The sequence below is a fragment of the Pongo pygmaeus genome, chromosome 1, assembly GCF_028885625.2.
Source record: "Pongo pygmaeus isolate AG05252 chromosome 1, NHGRI_mPonPyg2-v2.0_pri, whole genome shotgun sequence".
NCBI classification, from domain to species: domain Eukaryota; kingdom Metazoa; phylum Chordata; class Mammalia; order Primates; family Hominidae; genus Pongo; species Pongo pygmaeus.
Window position 1 is genome coordinate 223,280,064 of NC_072373.2, and position 27,548 is coordinate 223,307,611.

The window sequence follows — 27,548 nt, forward strand, 5'->3', positions numbered from 1 at the left end:
AAGAACTTCCAAAACCACCAAGTGGACCAAAAATTGGATCAAGCAAGTGGATAGCCAGCCTGAGCAACATGGCAAAACCCCTTTCTACAAAAAATACAAAACTTAGCTGGGCAAGGTGGTGCACACCTGTAGTCCCAGCTACTCGGGAGGCTGAGGCAGAAGAATCCCTTGAACCCTGGAGGCGGAAGCTGCAGTGAGCTGAGATTGCACCACTGCACTACAGCCTGGGTGACAGAGTGAGACCCTGTCTCAAAAAAAAAAAAAAAAAAGGATACTTGGGACTGCAGGGAAATACCACTGTCTGTGATATTCTTGCATAATAATAGATTATACAAGAATCTGTTACACCCTTGGTATCTGAGATGGATTTGACAAATCCACTTGCCTTTTGTCTGCCTGGTACTCCTATGGCTCACACCCTCCCTGCTGTCCTTGGAGGCAACAGCACAGCTCACAACTCTCACAGCACGGTGTCACCCTCAAGTGGAGTTTCAAGGACATGGATCCAGGGATGTTGGGGAGTCTTCACCCAGGCCTGGCAGTGTGGGTCCAGAAAGCAGATGGAACGGAGCTATGCGTCCCTGTGCCAGCACTGTGAGACAGACACCCAGTCACAGATGCAGCTCTGTGTTCATTGTGTGTATGTGTTCGTGTCTCTGCTCTGGACAGAACATACTTAACAGTGTATTTGGATTGATGAACAATTTCTAAATATTTGGACACATGGTAAGCAGGCCTCTGTTTGTACTCTTGTGCTGGGGACTGCACAGTGTTGGGGGTGGTCTGAAGTTGGAGACAACTATTGATAAGCCTTAGCATATGAGTGGATGCCACCTGGAGGAAGGGCAGAACAAGGAGGAAAGGTGAGCAAAGTCAGTGACTACTGACACCCGCCTCTCCTTATGATTTGTACTTCGTTCTCCTTACTCTGCCTCCTTCCTCTTTGATTTCCTACTCATTTTCTTTGTTCCTAGTTTAAAAACAATTTACTCCTTCCCAGGCCTCAGAACACCTACTGACATCACAAGCACCAGGTATGTCTAATAGCAACTACTAGTTTGGGTGTTTGGGGTAGGGGTGCCAACACTGAATCTTGAAAGAATAGGTCTTTCAGGCAGAAAACAAGTGTAAACAGTGAATATCCCACAGAAGAGATTCCCTCTAAGATGCGCCCTGGAAGGGCGGAAGAATATTTTATAGGAAGCTTATTTTGAGGGCTTTCTCTTTCTAAATGTCTTCTTTATCTTGTTTAGAATTGCTGGGCCTTCATGCTATTTAGCCTCAAAGTATTTAGCTGCTTGAGATATTCAAGATTAGACCTATAGTCAATCAAAATGAAATAAAATCTATTTCTTGGTTTATTTATTTATTTTTTTTGAGAAGGAGTCTCACTCTGTCGCCCAGGCTGGAGTGCAGTGGCGCGATCTCGGCTCACTGCAAGCTCTGCCTCCCGGGTTCACGCCATTCTCCTGCCTCAGCCTCCAGAGTAGCTGGGACTACAGGCACCCGCCACAACGCCCTGCTAATTCTTTTTTTGTATTTTTAGTAGAGACGGGGTTTCACCGTGTTAGCCAGGATTGTCTCGATCTCCTGACCTCGTGATCCACCCGCCTCAGCCTTCCAAAATGCTGGGATTACAGGCGTGAGCCACCGCGCCCAGCCTATTTCTTGGTTTAGAATGAGATGCTTAGGATGTGATGAAACATATTATTAATATTATTAATACTGCTAAAGTGTTGCTGTCTTGTTGGGGTCATCTCTGATTTAGTTTGAGATGGTTTTATGGAACAGAAAAACTTTTCGTTGCATTTGAAAGATTACAGGGCTACAATGGATAAAGCAATATGATACATATTATGAAGCAAATGAAAATTATGCCAAAAGAGTATTACACCTTTGGCTAGCTTAGATAGTATGTGTATCTGGTTAACTATATAATTTGACTTAGCTTATTATGATGATTTTATATCACACAAAAATGCATGCGGTAACATGAATTCTTTTTTTTTTTTTTTTGAGACAGTCTAGTTTTGTTGCCCAGGCTGGAGTGCACAGGTGCAAACATGGCTGACTGCAGCCTCGACCTCCCAGGCTCAAGCAATCCTCCCATCCCAGCCTCCCAAGTAGTTGGAACCACAGGCGCATGCTACCACACCCAGCTAATTTTTGTATTTTTTGTAGAGACAGGGTCTGGGCATCTTGCCCAGGTCATCTTGAACTCTTGGGCTCAAGCGATCCTCCCGCCTCAGCCTCCCTAAGTGCTGAGATTACAGGTGTGAGCCACTGTTCCCGGCCATGAATTTTTTAAACACCTGAGCGAAGTTGAGCACAGCCTTCAGTAGCAGAATTCTGAAGTGGTTGATTTTGTTTAACTGTGGGCTGGCAAAACTAATGTTGAGACTCTTAGATCAGTAAAGACTCTTATGTTACTGGCATAAAAGCCTGAAATAGTGAGCTAATTACTGTGCTGGGAAACTAAATATGTCACTTTCAGAGGAAGTAATGTCTCTGCCTACAGAATGTCCAAAACGTAAACTAGTGAGTAGCATTTAGTTAAATGAAATAAATCCCAGTTGAATGTCACACTGCAATGTTAAACAGAGTACCACATGTAAACGAGGAGGTTACTTGGTTAGATGGTGACTTTCAAAGTGTTAGAAGGGAATCAGCAGTCTGATTTTTATGGTGTGACACTCTGACATTCAGCCAATATCTGCCAAAGTGGAGCAAGGAGGGATCCCACAGATGTCACAGGTAAGATGACTCTCAGATGACCGTCAGTATTTGGGAACACATTTTGTAGGCAGCTCATGCATTTTTCTCCTTTTCTGTCATGACTTGCCCTGTGTGGCTCTACTGATGATCAGTGTGGGAGGTAGGGAAGGAACATTTCAAACCAGTAAGTCTGATCATAACAGTTCCTGCTTTCTTGAGAACTATGTGCCAAGCATTGAGCTAAGTATTTCATGCTCATTGTCTCATTTAATCCTCACTCACGAGGAAGATGTATGGTGTTACTGCACCTGTAAGATGTGCTTGCAAAAACAGAGTTAGGGAGGTTGAGAAATTTGCTCAAGATTACACAACTGAGGCAGGAGAATGGGGAACATGAGGCGTGAGAGAGCAAAGTGAATAAAAATCACTGGGAACCGGTAACCCCCCTCACCCCCGAGAGTGGCCAGGGGGAGAGAGGCTGCCTGAGGGAAGGAAGCTCGGCAGGACCCGCTGCAGACCCAGGGCCAAGGGAAGTCCCGCAGGAGGAAACGCGGGCGCGGTGGGGCTGGCTCCAGGCACGCGGGCCAAGGGCGGGAGGGTCGGACACGAAGCCACAAGGCTCCTTTCCTTCCTCCTCCTTCCCGTCTGCCTTCTTCTGCTTCTGCGGCCTGATCTCCGAGTCCCTCTGCCTGCAGGAGGCGGCAGAAAGTCCGCATCTCGGCGCTGTCCCCCAACCGAGTCGCTCCGCGTTTTCCTGTTCTGACGGGAGAGCTCGTGCTGGGAACCGCGGGGCAGGGCGACGGCACAAACTACTCTCGATGACCTTCCCCAGCCCACGCCTGCCCCAGCCACAGTTCCCCTGGTTTTCCTGAGGTTCTCCAGCTGCTCAATGATGGGCAGGTTCATCTACAGCCTGGAGCATCCTCTTCCTCCTCCTCCTCCAGAAACACCTCTTCTTCCTTCTCCTCATTCTTCCTTCTCATTCTTTCTCCTCCTCATTCTTCCTTCTCCTCTTCCTCCTCCCCTTCTCTTTCTGTTCTTTTCTTCTTCCTCCTCCTCCTTTTCTCTTTATTTTTCTCCTCCTCCTCCTCCTCTCCCTCTTCTTTCTCCTTATCCTCCTCCTCTCCTCTTACTGTTCTTTTTTTTCTTTCTGCTTTCTCTGCCCTCCTCTTCCTCTTCTTCTTCTTTTTTTTTTTTTTTTTTTTTTTTTGGTGGAGTCTTGGCCGAGGCTGGAGTGCAGTGGTGCAATCTTGGCTCACTGCAACCTCTACTTCTCAGGTTCAAGTGATTCTCCTGCTTCAGCCTCAGTAGTTGGGATTAAAGGGGTCCACTGCCACCACTCCCCTCTAATTTTTGTATTTTTAGTAGAGACAGGTTTTTGCCATGTTGGCCAGTCTGGTCTCAAACTCTTGACCTCAGATGATCCATCCACCTCGGCCTCCCAAGTGTTGGGATTACAGGCATGAGTCACCGCGCCTGGTCTCTTTCGCCTTTTTTTTTTTTTTTTTTTTTTAAAGAAAAATTGAAATCATGGTTTTCTAAAAATCCCTCCTAGCTCTAAGCTTCACCGAACCATGTCCTGGTCATTGACTTGCCGTGTAACTGCTGTGCTTCCCCTGTTTCCATTTCCCTCCATTTCTCCCTCCTTCCTCCCTCTGTCACCCATGCCCGGAGGAACACGATAAGGGACCGGGCCAACCTGGGTTCCAACCCTGCCAGCTCCCTGTTGCCCCACTTTCCTCATTTGCATAGTGTTCTCCCAATAACAACAGCAGTCATACCAAGTTCTAGGGTTCTTTCGAGGATAGTGTGTATTCACCGCAGTGCATCTCTGATGCCTGGCACATCGGCTGTGCTCAAGTAATGACAGCTATTGCATTACAGTGACTATGGAGTTAGGGGACCGCATATGGCAAAATGCTGATCACTGTTTTGAAGTTGGTTTCATTCCTCTAATCGCAAATCCACTATTTTAAGGACATGCTAAATGCTTTGTCCTGGAGAGCTATCTTAAGGGACAAAAGCCTTTTCCCAGCGTCATCTGTGACACATCCTGACAGTAGAGAGCTGCTTCCAAGAAGCAATTTGAAGTGCCATTATCAGGCAGGGACAGGGGCTCTAGGGGATTTTGGGGTCAGCAGATATGAAATGAACGATTTCACAGAGCTGTCACAGAGCTGTGGTGGGAATTTCCCATGAGACCCCGCCCCCGGCTGAGTCACCGCACTCCTATGTTTGACCTGAAGTCCTCCCGAGCTGCAGAAGCCTGAAGACCAAGGAGTGGAAAGTTCTCCGGCAGCCCTGAGATCTCAAGGTCTGTCCATTTGTGGGAGTGGGTGGGGGCACTGAGACGGGGTGAGGATAGAACTTTTGCTCCCTTTGCCCATTTCTAGACTTTTCCTCCTAATATATAATAACTTCTCTTCAATAGCCCATTAAATAATCATCAACAACTTAGCCTGAAGAGTTTTTCCCTCCTTAGTTTTGTTACCATACAAACTTCACATCTCAAAACATGTCTCTGTTTAAGAAAATGTGTTAGTGAGTTGAACAGGGAGGTCTTTCCACATGTTAGTAGTTAGGTGTTCAGCTAAAGGGGGAAGAGTGATTATGTGATAGCTTCTTCTTGAACTGAATTGTCTGATGCCCCTGACAGATTCTCTTTGTAAGGAGTTTATTTCAGGGGCAGTAAGTAATTGACATTATTGCTGGATGGTACTGCAAAGTACCTATGAAAGTCCCCAAAAGTTCTGGCAATTGTTATTTCCGCATTTTGGCAGAACATGATGGAAAATGCGCCCTCAAACTTTGGCAAACCGGCACAAAGCTGTGTGTTTAATCACGCCTGCCTTGTCCTAGTGGTTTCTATGAATTGCTACTTTTCCATAATATTGCATCATTAATTGTTGCTGAAAAACCCTGCGTTATCCTCTTATAGAATTGTATAGGTAATGATTGCAATATAGATAATTTTGAAAGGAGAAACCACCTTTCCTTGGAAATGTTTATCTTTTGCAGAGTGACATTTGTGAGACCAGCTAATTTGATTAAAATTCTCTTGGAATCAGCTTTGCTAGTATTATACCTGTGCCAGATTTCATCATGGGAAACAGCTATTACAACATGGTAGCCACTCTGTTGCTGGTCCTCAACTTTGAGAGGACAAGATCATTGCAGGATCCGTGTAGTAACTGCCCAGCTGGTGAGTACCCAGTTATCATGTGCATTTGATCTGCTCTGTTGGAAGTATGGTTCAGTTAGTCTAGTAGTCAGGGCTAATGAGCTCCCTTTTAAGGAAGGGAAAATGAAAATTCATTCATATACAAATGTTTATTGGATGCTACAACCTAGCTGTGTGAACACAGCAAAGTCATTCAACCTCTTGTGCCTTGACTTTCTCATCTGGGGATAATAAGAGAACCTGTTTTATAGGGTGGCTGGGAGGATCAAATGAAGGGCTTAGAACAGTGCGTGGCACATGGCAAGACTTCAATAAATGTTAGTTTTGTGTGTAGGGCTTTGTGCTCAGACTGGGGGCATAGCAGTGAGTAAGCGGGTAGTAAAGGGCTTAACAGAGTGGGGATAGTCAGTCGTATTTAAATTTTAGTGTGGGACATTGATGTCCTCCTGGATCCAGTCATATTCATCTCCTAGATCAATCAAGATAATCATTTTGTTTTATTCAATAGATATTTTCTTTCTGCTGATTTATTTGTTACAATATCTGTTTTGTTTTTGTTTTTTGTTTTTTGTTTTTTTTTTGAGACAGAGTCTCACTCTGTCACCCAGGTTGGAGTGCAGTGGCGTGATCTCAGCTCACTGCAACATTGGCCTCCCAGGTTCAAGCGATTCTCCTTCCTCAGCCTCCCGAGTAGCTGGGATTACAGGCGTGCACCACTGCGCCTGGCTAATTTTTGTATTTTTAGTAGAGACAGGATTTCACCATGTTGGCCAGGCTGGTCTTGAACTCCTGACCTCAGGTGATCTGCCTGCTTCAGCCTCCCAAAGTGCTGTGATTACAGGCGTGAGCCACTGCGCCTGGCCTGTATTTTGTTATTTCTAATTCTGTGATTACACAAAGAATAATCTTGCAAATGTATCATTTTAGGAAGTCAATCAAACTAATGTCCACCACTGTGGCATCTAGAAAACTCATCATTCTTTTATAATCTTATTTTCTTGTAAACTTCAGAATGCCTTGGGTGACGATTGCCCATTGTCAAACGTGTACCACTATTGTCTGCCTTTCTTAGGTACATTCTGTGATAATAACAGGAATCAGATTTGCAGTCCCTGTCCTCCAAATAGTTTCTCCAGCGCAGGTGGACAAAGGACCTATGACATATGCAGGCAGTGTAAAGGTATGAGTTCACAGATATTTTCTTCCTCTAGAAGATAGTTGGGAAGATAAGCTTTTCTTTCCCATTTACTAACTGCTCTCTTTGGAAAATCTCAAGTGTCAAAGACTGATTCTTCTGCCAACCAGCAGGTCCAGGACCATAATATCCAGTGACAGCAATTATTTGTGCACTGAGCTTTCTAAATATTAGAGGAAACATTCATTTGACAAGAGAGAAGTTTTTACTTACCAAAATGTAAAAATGTCTTTATGGAGATTTAAAAGTAAACTTTAAAATCACTGGGTACACTATAAGTACAGTGAGCATGATTTTTACTGCAGAGCATAAATTCGCTTCCTGGATTTGGAGGTCAAGTGTAATAAAATGTTGGGGGCTGGGGGGACTTTGTAGGTGTTTTCAGGACCAGGAAGGAGTGTTCCTCCACCAGCAATGCAGAGTGTGACTGCATTCCAGGATTTCACTGCCTGGGGGCAGGATGCAGCATGTGTGAACAGGATTGTAAACAAGGTCAAGAATTGACAAAAAAAGGTACGTTTGCGTTTCTTTGATCTAGTGTAGTTTTGTGATGTAGACAAACTTAGCTTAGATCTTGATCCTTTGAAAATAAACAAACAGATTTGTAGAACCTTAAAGTAACAAGGGAGTATATGATATGTCATATTTTAATGAATAAAATATTCCTGTTATTTCTTCATAAATGGAAATAATTTGAAATCAGAACATTTGTTAATGCCAGAACCATTAATCTTCACACGTTTCAGACATATACAATACTTTGTGTACAACTAGAATAAAAACTAGCCATCTTAGGGTGTTGTTTCAAGAATTATTGAACAATTTGTGCAGATTGTATTACGGTAATGACTTATATTAAGTTCATCACAGGAAAAGTTACAAAATGATTAAAATGCTTCCCTTTTATTATTGCTTTCATTTTTAATACAAGGTTGTAAAGACTGTTGCTTTGGGACATTTAATGATCAGAAACGTGGCGTCTGTCGACCCTGGACAAAGTACGTATAATTTCCTTTAGTTTATGGAATAGAGAATCTGGGTTAAATTTTTTGGAAGATGAGGAATGCTATCATTGAAGCTTTTTTGCACCCATCAAGTGTAGACAGAATGTAACATACTAATAGGCAGCGTGGGAACACTGTGAGGTCGTAGCAACTCAATAGGCAAAGTGGGCATTTTCTCCAGAAATAGTGCCTGGAACATCTAGATCAGAATTGCCAGTGGAGGCTGGGCACTTGCAGTGGTTCACGCCTGTAATCCCAGCACTTTGGGAGGCTGAGACAGGAGGACTCCTTGAGCCCAGGAGTTCAAAACCAGCCTGGGTGAGACCCTGTCTCTACAAAAAATAAAAAAATTAGCCAGGCATAATGGCACATGCCTGTGGTCCCAGCTATAGGGAAGGCTGATGAGGCAGGAGGATCACCTGAGTCTGGGAGGTTGAGGCTGCAATGAGCTATGATCGCACCATTGCACTCCAGAGCAAAGACCCTGTCTCAAAAGAAAGGAAAAGAATTGCCAGTGGAACTTTGCCGCTGTCTGCCTCTTTTCTGTTTCCTTCTCATTCCTTTGTTGCCTCTTATCTTCTCTCATTGATCAGCCCATCTCCATGTGTTCAATGCCAGCCCCTAGAATGATACAGAAGAAACTAACAATTGCTCATTACCCTCCAAAATGTGGCCCACACTTGGGCACACAAGGCCATCACAGGTGGTAAAAAGCCAATAGTATATGAGAGAATGTGACTGTTGTTTTGTGGAACCAGAACTTACACTGTGGTCTGTGGATGGGTGCTGGTCCACAAATGGCTTGTCCTGTGCCCCCATCGACAGTGGTGTAGGGTTAGAGAGTAAACATTTAGAAACTTTTAAGGCAAATTGGCAGAGTAATGTGGTCTGTTGACTAAGAATAAAAATTTGGGCGTTGTATTTTATATGTATTTGTTCTTTTTCCATTTCATTTTCTTACTAGAAAATCATTTTTATTATTTTACTTTTACATTTTTATTGTATTTCAAAAGTGTATTGGTTTGTAACAGACTGGAAAGTGACTTTTTGGAGAGAAAATAAAGTGTTTTAAAACAGGAATCATGGTATCCCTCTGCTTTTGTCATTTACAATTTACCAGCATCAGAGTGGCTGACAAATGGAATCATGATTCACAAGAAAAATATTGACTATTTTCTCGGACTTAGCTGAATTCTCTCTTTGGAAAGTGACTTTTTAAAAAAGGTCTGTTTGTTTTGTTTGTTTGTTTGTTTGTTTTGAGATGGAGTTTCACTCTTCTTGCCCAGGCTGGAGTACAATGGGGCGGTCTCGCCTCACTGCAACCTCTGCCTCCTGGGTTCAAGCGATTCTCCTGCCTCGGCCTCCTGAGTAGCTGGGATTACAGGTGCGCGCAACCACGCCTGGCTAGTGTTTTTGTATTTTTAGTAGAGATGGGCTTTCACCATGTTAGCCAGGCTGGTCTCGAACTCCTGACCTCAAGTGATCCATCAGCCTTGGCCTCCCAAAGTGCTGGGATTACAGGCGAGAGCCAGTATGCCTGGTTGGAAAGTGGCTTTTTAAAAAAGGTCTTTCAATACAAATTTTTCGGAGTTGTTAAGGTGAGTCTGCATGGAAAAATGGGTTTGAACTGGGCTCTGGAGGATGGGTGGATTTGGGGTAGGTAAAGGGACGAGGGAAAGGTGTCACAACAATAGCAACAATGATGGCGATGACGGTGATGATGATAGCTACCATTTACTCAGCGTGTCAGACGTGCAAGAGTGTGTCACTGACTCTCACTTGTTTGTTCTTTGAAACAGTTCTGGCAGCACATACAATCCTAATTTTGCAGATGAGAAAACTGAGGCTTAGGGAGGTTTCTTTTTTCTTTTCTTTCGGAGACAGCGTCAAAGTCCTGGGTTCAAGTGATCAGCCTCAAACTCCTGGATTCAAGTGATCCTCCCACCTCAGTCTCCCGAGTAGCTGGGGCCACAGGCATGCACCATCAGTTAATTTTTGTTTGTTTGTTTGTTTTTTAATTTTTGTAGAGGTGGGGTCTTGCTATGTTGCTCAGGCTGGTCTCCAACACCTGGTCTCAAGTGATCTTCTGGCCTCAGCCTACCAAAGTGTTGAGATTACAGGCGTGAGCCACCATGGTGGGGTTACACAGATTTTTTGACTTGCCCAAAGTCATTCTGGAAAGCAGCAGACCCAGGGCTCAAACCCTGGTTTGCCTGATGCCAGTGCTGGACCTCCTAACCCTATGCTAGCCTTCATCTGTGCCGGAGATGGTCAAGTCCAATTAAGAAACTGGGGGTGAGAGACTAACCAGGCAAGACAGCCTGAACTAAGCTGTCACTGAACAGAAGGAAGAGCCACGGAAAGCTGCAGGGAGCCAGATGGCCAAGTGGAAGTTTTTCAAAATATCTTTGCATCGCCTTCGAACCCAGACCCGCATATCTTTTTCACTAGGCTACTTCATTGGGTAAAAAATGACAAAGTTTTAAATCAGAATCCTCTGGACCTAAGTTAATTATTTAAATTCTTTTCATTGAACTGTCTAAGCTGTTCTTTGGATGGAAAGTCTGTGCTTGTGAATGGGACGAAGGAGAGGGACGTGGTCTGTGGACCATCTCCAGCCGACCTCTCTCCAGGAGCATCCTCTGCGACCCCGCCTGCCCCTGCGAGAGAGCCAGGTAGCTGGGCTATCTATGCCTTTACATCAAAGTGCATATCTTATGGTGATTCCAGATTGTATCTAAATCGCCCCAATATCACGACATCTCACAATAGGCACCTCCCACGTGCATTCCTTCCTGAATCCTGCCCTCAGGGACCCAGAAGTTTTCTTCCCAGGCATTTGTTATTCAGTCTGAGATACACATTTGTAAGCAGTGCCAGAGGACACTTCACCCAGAGTCTATATCTTTATCAATGCCAAAGAAAGGGGATTACAGGGTCCCATATTTTTTCTTTTGTTTTCTTTTCTTTTTTTTTTTTTTTTTTGTTTTTAAGAGAGTGTCTTGCTCTGTGACAGGCTGGAGTGCAGTGGTGCAGTCTCGGCTCACTCCAACCTCCACCTCCTGGGTTTAAGCGATTCTCCTGCCTCAGCCTCCTGAGTAGCTGGGATTACAGGCACGCACCACCACGCCCGGCTAATTTTTGTATTTTTAGTAGAGATGGGGTTTCACCATGCTGGCCAGGCTGGTCTTGAACTCCTGACCATGTGATCCGCCCACCTCGGCCTCCCAAAGTGCTGGGATTACAGGTGTGAGCCACTGCTCCCATCCAGGGTCCCATATTTTCTTTTCTTTTTTCTTTCTCTCTCTCTCTCTTTTTTTTTTTTTTTTCCCTGAGAGTGCCTTGCTCTGTGCCAGGCTGGAGTGCAGTGGCTTTATATTGGCTCACTGCAACCTCCACCTCCTGTGCTCAACCAATCCTCCCACCTCAGCCTCCCCAGTAGCTGGGACTGTAGGCACGCACCACTACACCTGGCTAATTTTTTATTTTTTTTGGTAGAGTTGGGGTCTTGCTATGTTGCCCAGGCTGCTCTCAAACTCTTGGGCTCAAGCAATCCTCCTGCCTTGGCCTCCCAAAGTGTTGGGATTACAGGCGTAAGCCGCCCCACCTGGCCCCCGGGTCCCATATTTTCTATGTGCTAGAAGGGATAAACTGCCCAATTATTGAGTTTCTTTTATTTTTTGGGGGGGGGGGGACAGAGTCTCTCTCTGTCACCCAGACTGGAGTGCAATGGCGCAATCTCGGCTCACCGCAACCTCCACCTCCCAGGTTCAAGTGATTCTCCTGCCTCAGCCTCCAGAGTAGCTGGGATTACAGGCGCCCACCATGGCACCCGGCTAATTTTTGTGTTTTTAGTAGAGATGGAGTTTCTCCATGTTGGCCAGGCTGGTTTCGAACTCTTGACCTCAGGTGATCTGCCCACCTTGGCCTCCCAAAGTGCTAGGATTACAGGTGTGAGCCACCGCTCCTGGCCATTAAGTTTCTCTTTTTCTTTTCTTTTCTTTTCTTTTCTTTTTTTTTTTGAGATGGAGTCTCACTCTGTTGCCCAGGTTGGAGTGCAGTGGCACCATCTCAGCTCACTGCAACCTCTGCCTCCCGGGTTCAAGCCATTCTCCTGCCACATCCTCCCAAGTAGCTGGGATTACAAGTTCCTGCCACCACTATGTTGGCCAGGCTGGTCTTGAACTCCTGACTCTAAGTGATCCTCCTGCCTCGGCCTTCCAAAGTGTTAGGATTACAGGCGTGAGCCACCATGTCCGGCCTTTTTAAAAGTTTTCTAAGTTTACTCCATTAGCAGGTTGGAGATGCCCAAGGCTGTGATTCTTCTCATGCTTAGGAGTTTACCAGTGTAAATATATACATGGTATATATTTACAGTGTAAATATATACATGGTATATATTTACAGTGTAAATATATACATGGTGTCAATACATTTCTGCATGCGTTTCTCCTTTTGCTGTGTTTTGCAGGACACTCTCCGCAGATCATCTCCTTCTTTCTTGCACTGACGTTGACTGCGTTGCTCTTCCTGCTGTTCTTCCTCATGCTCCGTTTCTCTGTTGTTAAACGGGGCAGAAAGAAACTCCTGTATATATTCAAACAACGTAAGATTAACATAATCATATTAGAGCTCTGGCAAGGCCAGGTTTTTTATAATAGAAAGGAACATATGATTTAAAAAAAATTCTAGAAATGAGGTTCGTATAGCCCCGTGGTTATCACATAGGGGCAGTTTCGTCCCTGGGAATATTTGCGGTGTCTGGAGACAGTTGCAGTGTTCACCACTTGGTGGTGATTAGGGGCTATTGCATCTAGTGAGTAGAGGTCAGCGATGCTGCTAAACTCCTACCATGCGTGGGACAGCCTCCCAGCAAAGAATGATGCTGCCCCAAATGTCAATAGTGCTGAGGTGGAGAAAGCTTGCATATAGAAGAGCACACCTCGGTTCTAGAAAAATGACAGATTTAAATATGCTGCAGCTTTGGATTATTGCATGTGTGTGTATGTGTGTGTGTGTGTGTGTGCATGCGTGTCTGTGTGTGCGTGCATGTGTGTGTACACATGTGTGTGTGTGGTGTGGAGGACACTGGCAAAGAAGAATCAGAAAACCGTGTTCCCCCTATGTCCCTCTGGGTGATGAACTGCTTTAAAATGAGTTTAGACCCATATTTGAGGAAGGCAGGGAGAACAAAGAGGGAGTTTGAAGGGGGTTTAACAAATGAATTATTACAGCACCAGTATGGATTACATGAAAAATTTCAATAATGAATTTCATTCATTCACTTGTTCAACAATTATTTCTATAAGGTACTCAGCAAGTGCCTGGCACAGAGTCAGCACCCACTAGACAAAAGCCATTGATATTTATTTGAAAAAGTATATAGATGGAAGGCAACCTGTTTTTTGTCTTCATGGACGTTAGAATGACACATAACAGGCTTAATAAGACTTAATAAGAGGGATATAATAAAAGGAGTTTTTTGAGAGCTAAATTTTAACCCAAAACACCATGTAAGACCAGAATGTGTCTATTTGGAGATTGTTAAAAATATATATGCAGGAACAGCATTAGTAAAGTCTTTTTTTTTCTTTTTTGAGACGGAGTTTCACTCTTGTTGCCCGGGCTGGAGTGCAATGGCGTGATCCCAGCTTACCGCAACCTCCTCCTCCTGGGTTCAAGCGATTCTCCTGCCTCAGCCTCCCGAGTAGCTGGGATTACAGGCATGCACCACCACGCCCAGCTAATTTTGCATTTTTAGTAGAGACAGGGTTTCTTCATGTTGGTCAGGCTGGTCTTGAACTCCCGACCTCAGGTGATCCGCCCGCCTCGGCCTCCCAAAGTGCTGGGATTACAGGCGTGAGACACTGCACTCAGCCAGTAAAGTCTTATCTAATAAATTATGCTAATTTATTTAAAGGCTCTTTTTAAAGCAATATAGAACTTTTATACATTGTGACCTATACAGAAAAATGCATAAATATAAAGTTTAACAAACTGTTGTAAACAAACATTCAAATAACTCTACCAGGGTCAAGAAGTGGAACATAACCCATTCCCGAAGCCCTTGGCATGCCCTTTCTAGATCACAGCCCTCCTTGCCCGCTACTGCTAACCACATCTAGACTTGTATGGTATTAACTTCCTTTTGCTGTAGTTTTGCTACGTAACAACACAGTTTTATTGGGCTGCTTGTGAACTTCATACAAATAGAATCACACTGTGTTTTCTGTATCTTGCTTCTTCTTTCAACGTTGTATCATGAAGATTCATCCATGCTGAGTTCATCTTTAGTTGATTTCCATTGTTACACACTCTTGTTGAATGATGACATCATTGTTCACCTATTCTAATACTGATGGACGGCGGGATCATTTCCAGCTTGGGGTTATTACATGCAATGACGTTTGAATATTTTTGTCTGTGTATCTCAGCACACGTAAACACATGTTTCTGGCTTGGTTTTGTTTTTTAACCTAGAAATAACATTGCTGAGCTACAAGGAACATGTTTATCTTGGTTGTGAATATGCCAAACTGTTTTCCAAAATTATTGGACCCCATTTACACTCCCCTGGCGATAATGAGGTTCCTGTTACTCCACATCCCCTGATAACTCTTGGTACCATCAGATTATTTTTATCGATATGGTGGGTGGATAGTTGTATCCCATTGTGGTTTTAACTTACGCTTCCTGGTTGCTAGTGGGGTTAGACGCCTTTTCATGTTATTTTGGCTATTTGGATTTCCTCTTTAGTGAAGGGCCTGATCAAGTCTTTTGAGTATTTTCTCATAGGATTGTCTGTGTCTTTTCTCACTAACGTATAGGAAGTTTTTAGTCTGCTGTTCATGAGCTGCAAATATCTTTTCCTATTCTGTGGTTTGCTCTTTCATTCTTTTTTTGAGGTCTACACCTCCAGTTTAAACCTCTACGTTCTCACTTAAGCCTGATTTCGGTTTTGTCTTTCGTTTTTTTGAGACAGAGTTTCACTGTGTCACCCAGGCTGAAGTGCAATGGTGCGATCACAGCTCACTGTAGCCTCGAACTCCAGAGCTCAAGCAATCCTCCTGCCTCAGCCTACTAACTAGCTGGGACTATAGGTGCATACCACCACACTCAGCTAATTTTTAATTGATTTTTAATTTTTTTGTAGAGACTGGGATTCACTATGTTGTCCAGGCCAGTCTTAAACTCCTGGGCTCAAGTGATCCTCCCACCTCGGTTTCCCAAAGTGCTGGACTTAATCCTGATTTAAAAGAGTATCTCTGCAACAAAGTTCCATCCACATCCCAGACTGCAACAAAGTTCGTTATAAAATGCTTTTCAAAAGTATTTATGAGTAATTAGTGAGTTTCAGTGGAACCGTAATCCATTTTTTAAAAGTTTTTAGGACACTCCCTGGTGGTCTAGTGGTTAGGATTCCGCACTCACCATCGCGACCCAGGTTCGATTCCTGGTCAGGGAAGCCTTCCTTCTGGCTGGGCGCTGTGGCTCACGCCTGTAATCCTAGCACTCTAGGGGGCTGAGGTGGGCAGATCACCTGAGGTTAGGAGTTCAACACCAGCCTGGCCATGGTGAAACCCCGTCTTTACTAAAAATACAAAAAATTAGCCAGGCGTGGTGGTGCGTGCCTGTAATCCCAGCTACTCAGGAGGCTGAGACAGGAGAATCGCTTGAACCCGGGAGGTGGAGGTTGCAGTGAACTGAGATCGTGCCATTGCACTCCAGCCTGGGCAACAAGAGCGAAACTCCGTCTCAAAAAAAAAAAAAAGGTTTTAGGTCATTCAAAAGAACTTTCGATTTTGACATAATTATAGATTCACAGGAATTTGCCAAGACAGGAACATCTCTCATGCCGTTTCTGGGTTCCATCCTCCAGTACAATGGCAAAGCAGGAAATTGACATTGGCATAGTGTGCGTGTGTAGTTGTTTGTCCCTTTATCACACATGTGGAGTCATATAACAACCAGCACAGTAAAATCAGAACTATCCATCACTGCAGAGATCTCCTCCCACTATTCCTTTCTAGTCAGGTCCTCTCCCTCTCCCCACCATCCCCTGGCAACCACTTATCTGTCTTCCATCTCTATACTTTTGTTATTTAAGGAATATGGTATAAATAGAATCATACGGTATGTGTCAAGTTAAATCATAGACAGAGAGAGGCTCTCTAAAAGAGTATGATATTTTTTCAGGAGTAGCATTGCAGTGGGAATACGGTGGGTGTATTCAGGGAGGTAAAGGTAACAAGAGTTTTTAAAAGAAAAAATGAGAGGCCGGGCACAGTGGCTCATGCCTATAATCCCAGAACTTCGGGAGGCTGAGGCGGATGGATCACCCTGAGGTCAGGAGTTCGAGACCAGCCTGGCCAACATGGTGAAACCCCATCTCTACTAAAAATACAAAAAGTTAGCCCTGCATGGTGGCACATGCCTGTAATCCCAGACACTTGGGAGGCTGAGGCACAAGAATTGCTTGAACCTGGGAGGCGGAGGTTGCAGTGAGCTGATATCGCATCCTGCACTCCACTCCAGCCTGGGCGACAGAGCAAGACTCTGTCTCAAAAAGAAAAAAGAAAAAAAAAAGAAAAACTGAGGACGGTTATGTAAGTTATTTTGAAACAATTATCCTTTGCTACAAAGATCAATACCGGCAGAAGTATTTTTTTGTGTAAGATACAGTAGCCTTGGTGCAAGGTTGTGGTTTCTGCCATCTTTTGTGATATCTTTTGTGATAGTTGTTTTCATCAGGCATGCATGCATAAGAAACCCCCTTCATGGCCTTCCCTGGCTCCATTTGTCAGGGTTTTGTTATTGTTGTTGTTGTTTGTTTTTGAGACAGGATCTCCCTGTGTCGTTCAGGCTGGAGTGCAGTGGCATGATCTCCACTCGCTGCAACCTCCGCCTCCTGGGTTCAATCGATTTTCGTGCCTCAGCCTCCTGAGTAGCTGGGATTACAGGCAGCCGCCACCATGCCAGGCTATAGTAGAGACGGGGTTTTGCCATGTTGGCTAGGCCGGTCTTGAACTCCTGGCCTCATGTGATCTGCCTGCCTCGATCTCCCAAAGTGCTGGGATTACAGGCATGAGCCACCATGCCTGGCCCATTTGTCAGGGTTTTGACACAAAACCTGGACAAACTCCATTTTGATTCTGACAACTTTCACAAACGTGAACTTTTTTAAGATTTTGCTTTTTCACTCAGCACAATGCCCTTGATATCCATCCAAGTTGCTATGTGTTTCAATGGTTCATTCTTTTTCCTTGCTGAATAGTATTCCACGATACGCTTGTGCCACAGTTTGTTTTACTATGCAACTATTAAAAGATATTTTGTTTGCTTCCTGTTTTGACTATTACATATAAAGCTGTGAGGAATAATTATTTACGGGTTTCTGTGGACATGCATTTTTGTATCTCTACGATAAATGCTCAGGAGTGCAATTGCTGGGCTATATGTTTGGTGCTTGTTTAGTTTTTGAGAAGTTGTCAAACTATTTTCCAGAGGAAGTATATCATTTTACATTCTCATCGGAGTTTCTCTGCATCCTTGCTTGCATTTTGCATTGCCACAGTTTTTATTTCAGCTGTTCTAATAGGTGTGTAGTGACATCTCCTTGAGGCTTTAATTTGCATTTCCCTTATGGGTGGACATCTTTTCATGTGCTTATTTTCCATCTTCATATCTTCTTCAGTGAAGTGTTGTTCAGGTCTTCGCCTATTTTCTAGTTGGATTATCTGTTTGTTTTGCTGTTGAGATTCAAGAGTTCTTTATATTTCCTAGATAGGAGTCCTTTGGCATATATATGGTTTACAAATATTTTCTCCCAGTCAGTAGCTTGCCTTCTCATCCTCTTCACAGGCTCTTCCACAGAGAAAAGCTATTTTAATTTTGATGAAGTCCAATTTATGGATTTTTTCATTTATGGAGTCATGTCTAAGAATTCTTCATTGAGTCCTGGGTCTCAAAGATTTAGGTGTTTTTTCCCTCTATCTCTTATAACTTTTACGGTTTTCTATTTCATATTTAAATCTTGATTTTTTTTTTTTTTTCTGAGACAGGGTCTCTGCCTTGTCACCCAGGCTGGAGTGCAGTGGTGTGATCATGGCTTACTGCAGCCTCCACCTCCTGGGCTCAAGTGATCCTCCCTCCTTGGCCTCCCAAGTAGCTGGGACTACAGGAGTGTGCCAGCACTTGCCGCGGACCTATTGGACTGAACAAAGGGGGTGAATGTGGGAATAAAATACAAGCGACAAAAGAGTATATTTGGAAGAAGGGGTCAGGGGGCATCTTGCCTCTAGTGGACAAGGGCCCTGAGCTTTACGCAGCCCTCCGTATTTATTAGGCAAAAGAGATAGTGAGAAAGCGGGGATAGTTGTCAGGTAATTGTCAGTTAGCCGTTTGGTGTTTGGTTCACAGCAGGCTTGTGAGACTGCATCCTTTGAACAATAGGTGCTAGATTTCTCAATAGATAACTTCAAGGAGCCAGGGAGTAGTGTCCCTCAGCAAACCTTTTGGTGGCAGGGCAGTGTGAGTTTGCTCACATCTTGCATTCATGATGAACACTTTGCTGTTTGATCATACAGCCTCCAGCGGAATGTTGAGTTGGTCACGTCTCATGGGCTTTGGCTCTCTGCATGCCTGAGTAATTTTTTTTTTTATTTTAAGACAGTCTCACCATGTTGCCCAGGCTGGTCTTGAACTCCTGGCCTCAAACAGTCCTCCTGCCTTGGCCTCCCAAAGGGCTGGGATTACAGGTGTGAGCCACTGTGCTCAGCCTTGATTCGTTTTAAATTTTTCATATAAGGTGTGAAAGGTTTTAGCCAAGTTTTTTGTTGTTGTTGTTGCTGGCCTATGGACGTCCAATTGCTCTAGCACCACTAGTGGAAAACATTAGTCATCTTTCATTGTACCTTTGTCAAAAGTCAGTTGGCTGCAATTATGTGGGGCCATCTGGTTTCCCTCTTCTGTTCCATTGATCCTTGTGTTTCTTCTTCTGCCGATACCACACAGCCTTGATTACTGTAGTTATACATAAATACTGAAATTGGGCAGAGGGTGGTAGTCTCTCCCGCTTTATTATTTCATTTCAAAATTGTTTTATCTATTCTAGTTCCTTTGCATTTCCACATACATTTTAGGATAATATCTATATCTACAAAAAGCCAGCTGGGATTCTGATAACAATTGTGTTAAATCTGCGTCTCAGTTTGGGGCAAATTAACAACTTTACTATGTGAAGTACAGTCACGTATCACTTAACGACAGGGGTAGTTCTGAGAAATGTGTTGTTAGGTGATTTCGTTGTTGTGTGAACATCACAGAGGGCACTTACACAAACCTAGATGGTACAGCCTACCATACACCTAGGCTGGATGGTATAGCCTATCGCTTCTATGCTACAAACCTGTAGGGCATGTGACTGTACCGAATACCATAGGCAACTGTAACATAATGGTATTTGTGTAGCTAAACATATCTAAACATAGAAGAGGTACCGTGAAAATAATATGATCTTTGCCAGGCCCAGTGGCTCATGTCTGTAATCCCAACACTTTGGGAGACCAAGGTGGGCAGATCACCTGAGGTCAGGAGTTCAAGACTAGCCTGGCCAACATGGTGAAACCCTGTTTTTACTAAAAATACAAAAATTATCTGGGTGTGGTGGCGCGTGCCTGTAATTCCAGCTACTCGGGAGGCTGAGGTGGGAGAATCCCTTGAACCTGATAGGCAGAGGTTGCAGTGAGCCGTGATCGCACCACTGCACTCCTGGCTGGGCAACAGAGTGAGACTCCATTAGAAACCGGGCCACACAGCAGGAGGAGAGTGGTGGGCGAGCACGTGAAGCTTCCTCTGTATTTATAGCTGCTCCCCATCACTTGCATTACCGCCTTATCTCCGCCTCCTGTCAGATCAGCAGCAGCATTAGATTCTCATAGGAGCATGAATCCTATTGTAAACTGCACAAGCGAGGGATCAGGTTGCATGCTCCTTATGAGAATCTAGTACCTGATGATCTGTCACTGTTTCCCATCACCCCCAGATGGGACTGTCTAGTTGTAGGAAAACAAGCTCAGGGATCCCACTGATTCTACATTATGGGGAGTTGTGTAATTATTTCATTATATATTACAACGTAATAATAATAAAGTGCACAATAAATGTAATGTGCTTGAATCATCCTGAAACCATCCCCCCACCCACCCAGTCCATGGAAAAATTGTCTTCCACAAAACTGGTCCCTCTTGCCAAAAAGGCTGGGGACCTCTGCTGTATATCACTGTAGTCTTACAAACACTGTACACTTAAGCTAACCTAAATTTATTTAAAATGTTTTCTTTCTTCAATAATAAATTAACCTTAGCTTACTGTAACTTTTTACTCCATAAACTTTAATTTTTTTTTTTTTTTTGAGGCAGGCTCTGCTGCCCAGGCTGGAATGCAGTGGCAAGATCTTGGCTCACTGCAGCCTCCACCTCCCAGGTTCAAGTGATTCTCCTGCCTCAGCCCCCCAAGTAGCTGGGACTACAGGCAGCTGCCACCACGCCTGGCTAATTTTTATATTGGAGATGGGGTTTCACCATGTTGGCCAGGCTGGTCTCAAACTCCTGAGCTCTGGTAATCTGCCCACCTCGGCCTCCCAAAGTGCTGGGATTACAGGCATGAGCCACCGCACCTGGCCTATAAACTTAAAAAAATTTTTTTAACTTTTTGACTGTTTTGTAAGAACTCTTAGCTGAAAACACAAGCACATTGTACAGCTGTACAAAAATATTTTCTCTTTATTTCCTTATTCTATAAGCTTTTATCTATTTAAAAGTTTTTAAATTGTTTTTTACTTTTTAAACTTTTTTGTGAAAAACTAAGACACAAACACACATATTAGCCTAGACCCACACAGAGTTGGTGTCTGCCACCTCCACATCTTGTCCCACTGGAAGATCTTTGGGGCAAAAAACATACATGTAGCTGTTATCTCCTATGAGAACAATGTCTTCCTCTGGAATACCTCCCAAAGGACCTGCCTGAGGCTGTTTTATAATTAACTGGTTTTTGTTTGTTTGTTTGTTTTTTGTTTGAGAGGAGTCTTGCTCTGTCAGCCAGGCTGGAGTGCAATGGGGCGGTCTCGGCTCACTGCAACCTCTGCCTCCCGGGTTCAAGGGATTCTCCTGTCTCAGCCTCCCGAGTAGCTGCGATTACAGGTGCATGCCGCCATGCCTGGCTAATTTTTTGTACTTTAGTAGAGACAGGGTTTCACCATATTGCCCAGGCTAGTCTCGAACTCCTGAGCTCAGGCAATCCACCTGCCTTGGCCTCCCAAAGGGCTGGGATTACAGGTGTGAGCCACCACGTCCGGCCTTAACTGGTTTTACATATATATATATATATATATATATATATATATATATATATATGGAATATGCTCTAAAATAACTATAAAAAGTATGGTATAGTAAGTCCATAAACTACTAACATAGTCATTTATTGTCATTGTCAAGTATTATGTGCTGTACATAATTGCATATGCTACACTATATACAACTGGCAGCTCAGTAGGTTTTTTACATCAGTATCACCACAAATGTGAGCAATGAGCTGTGCTGCAATGTTATGATGGTTGGACATCACGAGGCAATAGGAACTTTTCAGCTCCACTATAATCTTATGGGACCACGATCATATATGCCATCTGTTTTTGACCAAAACATCGTTATACACTGTATGACTGTATTCCAATGCAGGAACATAGTATGTCTCTTCATTTATACATTTAGAAATTTATTTCACCAGCATTTTGTAATTTTCACTATACAAGTTCTGTATGTGTTTTGTTAGATTTAGGCCTAAGTAAAAAAAAAAAATTTTTAGAAGACAGGGTCTTGCTTGCTCTATTACCCAGGCGGGAGTGCAGTGGCATGATCACGGCTCAATGCAGCCTCAACCTCTTGGGCTCAAGTGATCCTCCCACCTCAGCTTCGAGAGTAGCTGAGACCGCAGCCATGTGCCAGCACCCCTGGCTAATTTTTAAATGTTTTGTAGAGACAGGGTCTTGCTGTGTTACCCAAGCTGGTCTAGAACTCCTGGACTCAAGCAATCCTCCTGCCTTAGCCCCCATAGTACTGGGATTCCAGGCATGAGCCCCCACGCCCAGTTTCTGGATCTAATTTAGATCTTGTATTTTCTCAGGGTTCCTTTGATATCACTCTAGGGAAGGAAGGAGGATGGGCAGCTCGTTACGGCCAGGCAGGGGTGGAGGAAGTTTGGGTTCTATGCGCTACCTCTTGGAGGGTGAGGGTCTCCTTTTTACTGCTAGACACGTGGGAGTTCCGGCTCCCACTAGGCCTCCTCTGACACCACCCCAGGAGGGAGGGGGAGATGAGCCTTAATCCACCGTGAGGGCGGAAGTCCAGGCTCTCTACTCAGTCTTTCCTGGTGGGCTTGCAGGCAGAGCCACGGTGTTTTTTGTGGTGTTTTGTTAGAATTGAGTGGTTATTGTCTAGAAGTTTTGGGCCGGGTGTGGTGGCTCACGCCTGTAATCCCAGCACTTTGGGAGGCCAAGATGGGCAGATCATAAGGTCAGGAGTTTGAGACCAGCCTGGCCAATATGGTGAAACCCCATCTCTACTAAAAATACAAAAATTAGCCGGGCCTGGTGGCGGGCGCCTGTAGTCCCAGCTACTCAGGAGACTGAGGCAAGAGAATCGCTTGAACCCGAGAGACGGAGGTTGCAGTGAGCCAAGATCGCGCCATTGCACTCCAGCCTGGGCAACAGAGTGAGACTCCATCTCGAAAAAAAAAGAAGTTTTTAGTCTTGCTATGCTGCCCCTTTCCTAGTCTCATAACTAGAGAGTACAAGCTCTTCTTAGTTCTTTGTGTGTTTTTTTGAGATGGAGTCTTGCTCTGTTGCCCAGGCTGGAGTGCAGTGGTGCAGTCTCGGCTCTCTGCAACCTCTGCCTCCTGGGTTTAAGCCATTCTCCTGCCTCAGACTCCTGAGTAGCTAAGATTACAGGTGAGCACCACCATGCCCAGCTAATTTTTGTGTTTTTGGTGGAGACAGGGTTTCACCATGTTGGCCAGGCTGGTCTCGAACTCCTGACCTCAGATGATCTGCTTGCTTTGGCTTCCCAAAGTGCTGGGATTACAGATGTGAGTCACCACGCCTGGCCTCTTCTTGGTTTTTGCTTTGTTTTGTCCACGCTATTGGCATTTTTAGAGTGCTGCTTCTCTAGTTCCCAGTCAGAGGGAAATGAGGCAGAAAGAAACCCATTGCCATGTTGTTTCTTGGGTCTGGAGATCCTGACCCAATTGGCTTTCCTCTCTCTGCCTTTCTGGGAGGTTTTCAGCAGTACTCAGCAGGACAAATACGGAAAACATGACATCTCAATCTTTCCAGAAGCGATCTCCATTTTGAAATTCATCCTTGGAACAATTTCAAAAGACATCCCGTTGGTATTTCTGAACATCTTGCCAGTTTTTCATAAGTTCTAGGAGATGGTGTGGTTATTTGGTTTAGGTTATTTTTTACAGCAACAAGCCTATGAAATTGGGGTAGGACTTTTTGCCTTGCCAGTCTGTAAATAAATATCTGCTTAGGATTGAAATTTGCTGAGCAGTAACACAAACACTTCACTAACATGTAAAAGAAAGCCTGGCAGCTCACGCACAGATCAGTTCTTGGTTCCTAACAGATGCAAGTAGTGGGGATACCTTCACATTCTTGGAGTCATAGCATTGTGTTCCAAAGAAACCATCGGATCTCAAATCTCAGTAACCCTCAAGACGAAAATAAGTGCTGTTGAATTGAAACTAGAGCTATGATTGGGATATGGCTAATATTTTATGCTTTAGTGATTCATGCTTAAGACTTTTTTTTAGCTAATGTAGACAATAAAGAAAATAGTTCTTAAAGACCAATACAAATATTTGATAAAAGGAAACAAATTTCAAATAATCTCTAGAGGAAGTTCATCCTTGCTGTTACCTCTCTTGTGGATGAGTTTGTTAAAGTTATTATTACTATTATTATTATTTTTTAGATGGATTCTCACTCTGTCGCCCAGGCTGGAGTGCAGTGGCGCAATCTCAGCTCACTGCAACCTCCACGTCCCAGGTTCAAGCGATTCTCTGCCTCAGCCTCCCTAGTAGCTGGGATTACAGGCGCCCACCACCATGCCCAGCTAATTTTTTTGGTATTTTTAGTAGAGACGGGGTTTCACCATCTTGGCCAGGCTGGTCTTGAACGCCTGCCCTTGTGATCCACCTGCCTCAGCCTCCCAAAGTGCTGGGATTACAGGCATGAGCCACTGCGCCCGGCCTGTTTTTGTTTTTTGGTTTTTTTGAGACAGAGTTTCGTTGTTGTCATCCAGGCTGGAGTGCAATGGTGCCCTCTCGACTCACTGCAATCTCTGTCTCCTGGGTTCAAGCAATTCTCCTGCCTCAGCCTCCTGGGTAGCTGGGATTATAGATGTGCACCACCATGCCTGGCTAATTTTTGTATTTTTAGTAGAGATGGGGTTTTGCTATGTTGGCCAGGCTGGTCTCGAACTCCTGACCTCAAGTGATCTGCCCACCTCAGCCTTCCAAAGTGCTGAGGTTATAGGCATGAGCCACCATGCCTGGCTGAGTTTGTTAAAATTAAAGGGGAGAATGTTTGCTGCTTAGAGATGTTCTGCAGCTATACTTTATGCAAAATAAATGTTAAATGAGTCAAATAGACAACAAAATATATGTATCTTAAAATTTTTTTTTTTAGCATTTATGAGACCAGTACAAACTACTCAAGAGGAAGATGGCTGTAGCTGCCGATTTCCAGAAGAAGAAGAAGGATGTGAACTGTGAAATGGAAGTCAATAGGGCTGTTGGGACTTTCTTGAAAAGAAGCAAGGAAATATGAGTCATCCGCTATCACAGCTTTCAAAATCAAGAACACCATCCTACATAATACCCAGGATTCCCCCAACACATGTTCTTTTCTAAATGCCAATGAGTTGGCCTTTAAAAATGCACCACTTTTTTTTTTTTTTTTTTTTTTACAGGGTCTCACTCTGTCACCCAGGCTGGAGTGCAGTGGCACCATCACGGGTCTCTGCAGCCTTGAACTCTGGGAGCTCAAGTGATCCTCCCGCCTCAGTCTCCTGAGTAGCTGGAACTACAAGGAAGAGCCACCACAGCTGACTAACTTTTTTGTTTTTTGTTTTTTGTTTGGTAGAGATGGCATTTCACCATGTTGTACAGGCTGGTCTCAAACTCCTAGGCTCACTTTGGCCTCCCAAAGTGCTGGGATTACAGACATGAGCTGCCAGGCCCGGCCAAAATAATGCACCACTTTTAACAGAACAGACAGATGAGGACAGAGCCGGTGATAAAAAAAAGCATTTTCTAGATACCACTTAACAGGCTTGAGCTAGTTTTTTTGAAATCCAAAGAAAATTATAGTTTAAATTCAATTACGTAGTCCAGTGGTCCAACTACAATTATAATCAAAATCAATGCAGGTTTGTTTTTTGGTGCTAATATGACATATGACAATAAGCCACGAGGTGCAGTAAGTACCCGACTAAAGTTTCCGTGGGTTCTGTCATGTAACACGACATGCTCCACCGTCAGGGGGAGTATGAGCAGAGTGCCTGAGTTTAGGGTCAAGGGCAAAAAACCTCAGGCCTGGAGGAAGTTTTGGAAAGAGTTCAAGTGTCTGTATATCCTATGGTCTTCTCCATCCTCACACCTTCTGCCTTTGTCCTGCTCCCTTTTAAGCCAGGTTACATTCTAAAAATTCTTAACTTTTAACATAATATTTTATACAAAAGCCAATAAATGAACTGCATATGATAAGTATGAAGTACAGTGAGAAAATAAACACCTGTGAGCTCATTGTCCTACCACAGTACTAGAGTGGGGGCCGCCAAACTCCCATGGCCAAACCTGGTGCACCATTTACCTTTGTTTGTTTGTTTGTTTGCTTGAGACAGTCTTGCTATGTTGCCCAGGCTGGAATGGAGTGGCTATTCACAGGCACAATCATAGCACACTTTAGCCTTAAACTCCTGGGCTCAAGTGATCCACTCACCTCAGTCTCCCAAGTAGCTGGGATTACAGGTGCAAACCTGGCATGCCTGCCATTGTTTGGCTTATGATCTAAGGATAGCTTTTTAAATTTTATTTATTTTATTTTTTTTGAGACAGGGTCTCACTTTGTCGCCCAGGCTGGAGGGCAGTGGTGCGATCTTGGCTCACTGCAAACTCTGCCTCCCGGTTCAAGCAATTCTCATGCTTCAGCTTCCAGAGTGGCTGGGATTACAGGTGCGCACCACTGCACCTGACTAATTTTTATATTTTTAGTAGAGACGGGGTTTCACCATGTTGGTCAGGCTGATCTCGAACTCCTGGCCTCAAGTGATCCACCCACCTCGGCCTCCCCCAGTGCTGGGATTACAGGCATGACCCACTGGGCCCAGCCAGCTTTTACATTTTTAAATAATTTAAAAGTAATCAAAAGAAGAATAACAGCTTATGGCACATAAGATTATATAAAACTGAAATTTCAGAGTCAACAGGTAAAGTTCTACTGGAACACAGCCACACACATTTATTTATGTACTAAGACTGGCTTTGCACTACAAGAGCAGTGTTGAGTAGGTGTGACAGAGACTCCATAGACCACAAATCCTAGAATATTTAATGTCTGAACACTTACAGGGTCAAAGTCAAGGTCAGAGCTGCCATCCACGTGCTGCTTTCTCCCCTCACGTGCTGTTTTCTGCCTATCCCCAGGCAGCCTCTCTTAGGAATTTTGAGTCTATCTTTCCCTTGCTTAAAAAAATCATTTATCATATAATTATGTATCCTAAAACTACGTTATTTAGTTTTGCTTGTTTTTGAGCTTTATGAAAATTGTATTGGGCTGTATGGAGACTTCTGTGACTTGCCTGAATCACTCAAAATTATATTTATAAGACTTACTGTGGCCAGGCATGGTGGCTTATGCCTGTAATCCCAGCACTTTGGGAGGGCGAGCCAGGTGGATCACCTGAGGTCAGGAGTTCGAGACAAGACTGGCCAACATGGTGAAATCCTGTCTCTACAAAAAATACAAAAATTAGCCAGGCGTTGTGGCGGGTGCCTGTAATCCCAGCTACTTGGGAGGATGAAGCAGGAGAATGGCTTGAACCAGGGAGGCAAAGGTTGCAGTGAGCCGAGATCGCACCACTGCACTCCAGCCTGGGCGACAAGAGCAAGACTGTCTCAAAAAAAAAAAAAAAAAAAAAAAAAAAAGACTCATTGTGTTGTCATGTATAGCTTTAGTGCATTTGTCTTGACTCTGATGGAAATATGCCATTATTTATAGATCCATCCTCTACCAAGAGACGTTAGGTTTTTGCCAGGTGTTTCACAATCATGGGCAATGTTGTCATAGATGTTATTTTATGTATCTCCTCTGCAGAAGTGTCTCCAG

The 27,548-nt window shown here is 44.0% G+C and overlaps 1 protein-coding gene across 1 annotated transcript; it reads left to right on the forward strand.

Moving 5' to 3' along the window:
- The first annotated feature begins 4,944 nt into the window (after positions 1-4,944).
- Positions 4,945-27,281, forward strand: TNFRSF9 (TNF receptor superfamily member 9). The gene is made up of 8 exons (XM_054441040.2): positions 4,945-5,029; positions 5,734-5,917; positions 6,969-7,076; positions 7,467-7,604; positions 8,023-8,089; positions 10,640-10,770; positions 12,567-12,701; positions 24,849-27,281. Exons 2-8 carry the CDS (start codon positions 5,818-5,820, stop codon positions 24,932-24,934), a joined length of 765 nt encoding a protein of 254 aa, XP_054297015.1. The 5' UTR covers positions 4,945-5,029; positions 5,734-5,817; the 3' UTR covers positions 24,935-27,281.
- Positions 27,282-27,548: the final 267 nt, after the last annotated feature.

Coding starts and splice junctions, on each gene's coding strand:
- TNFRSF9 (XM_054441040.2), top strand. CDS start 5,818: ATGGGAAACAGCTATTACAACATGGTAGCCACTCTGTTGCTGGTCCTC. Junction 5,918..6,968: donor GTGTAGTAACTGCCCAGCTG/GTGAGTACCCAG, acceptor TGCCTTTCTTAG/GTACATTCTGTGATAATAAC. Junction 12,702..24,848: donor CCTGTATATATTCAAACAAC/GTAAGATTAACA, acceptor TTTTTTTTTTAG/CATTTATGAGACCAGTACAA.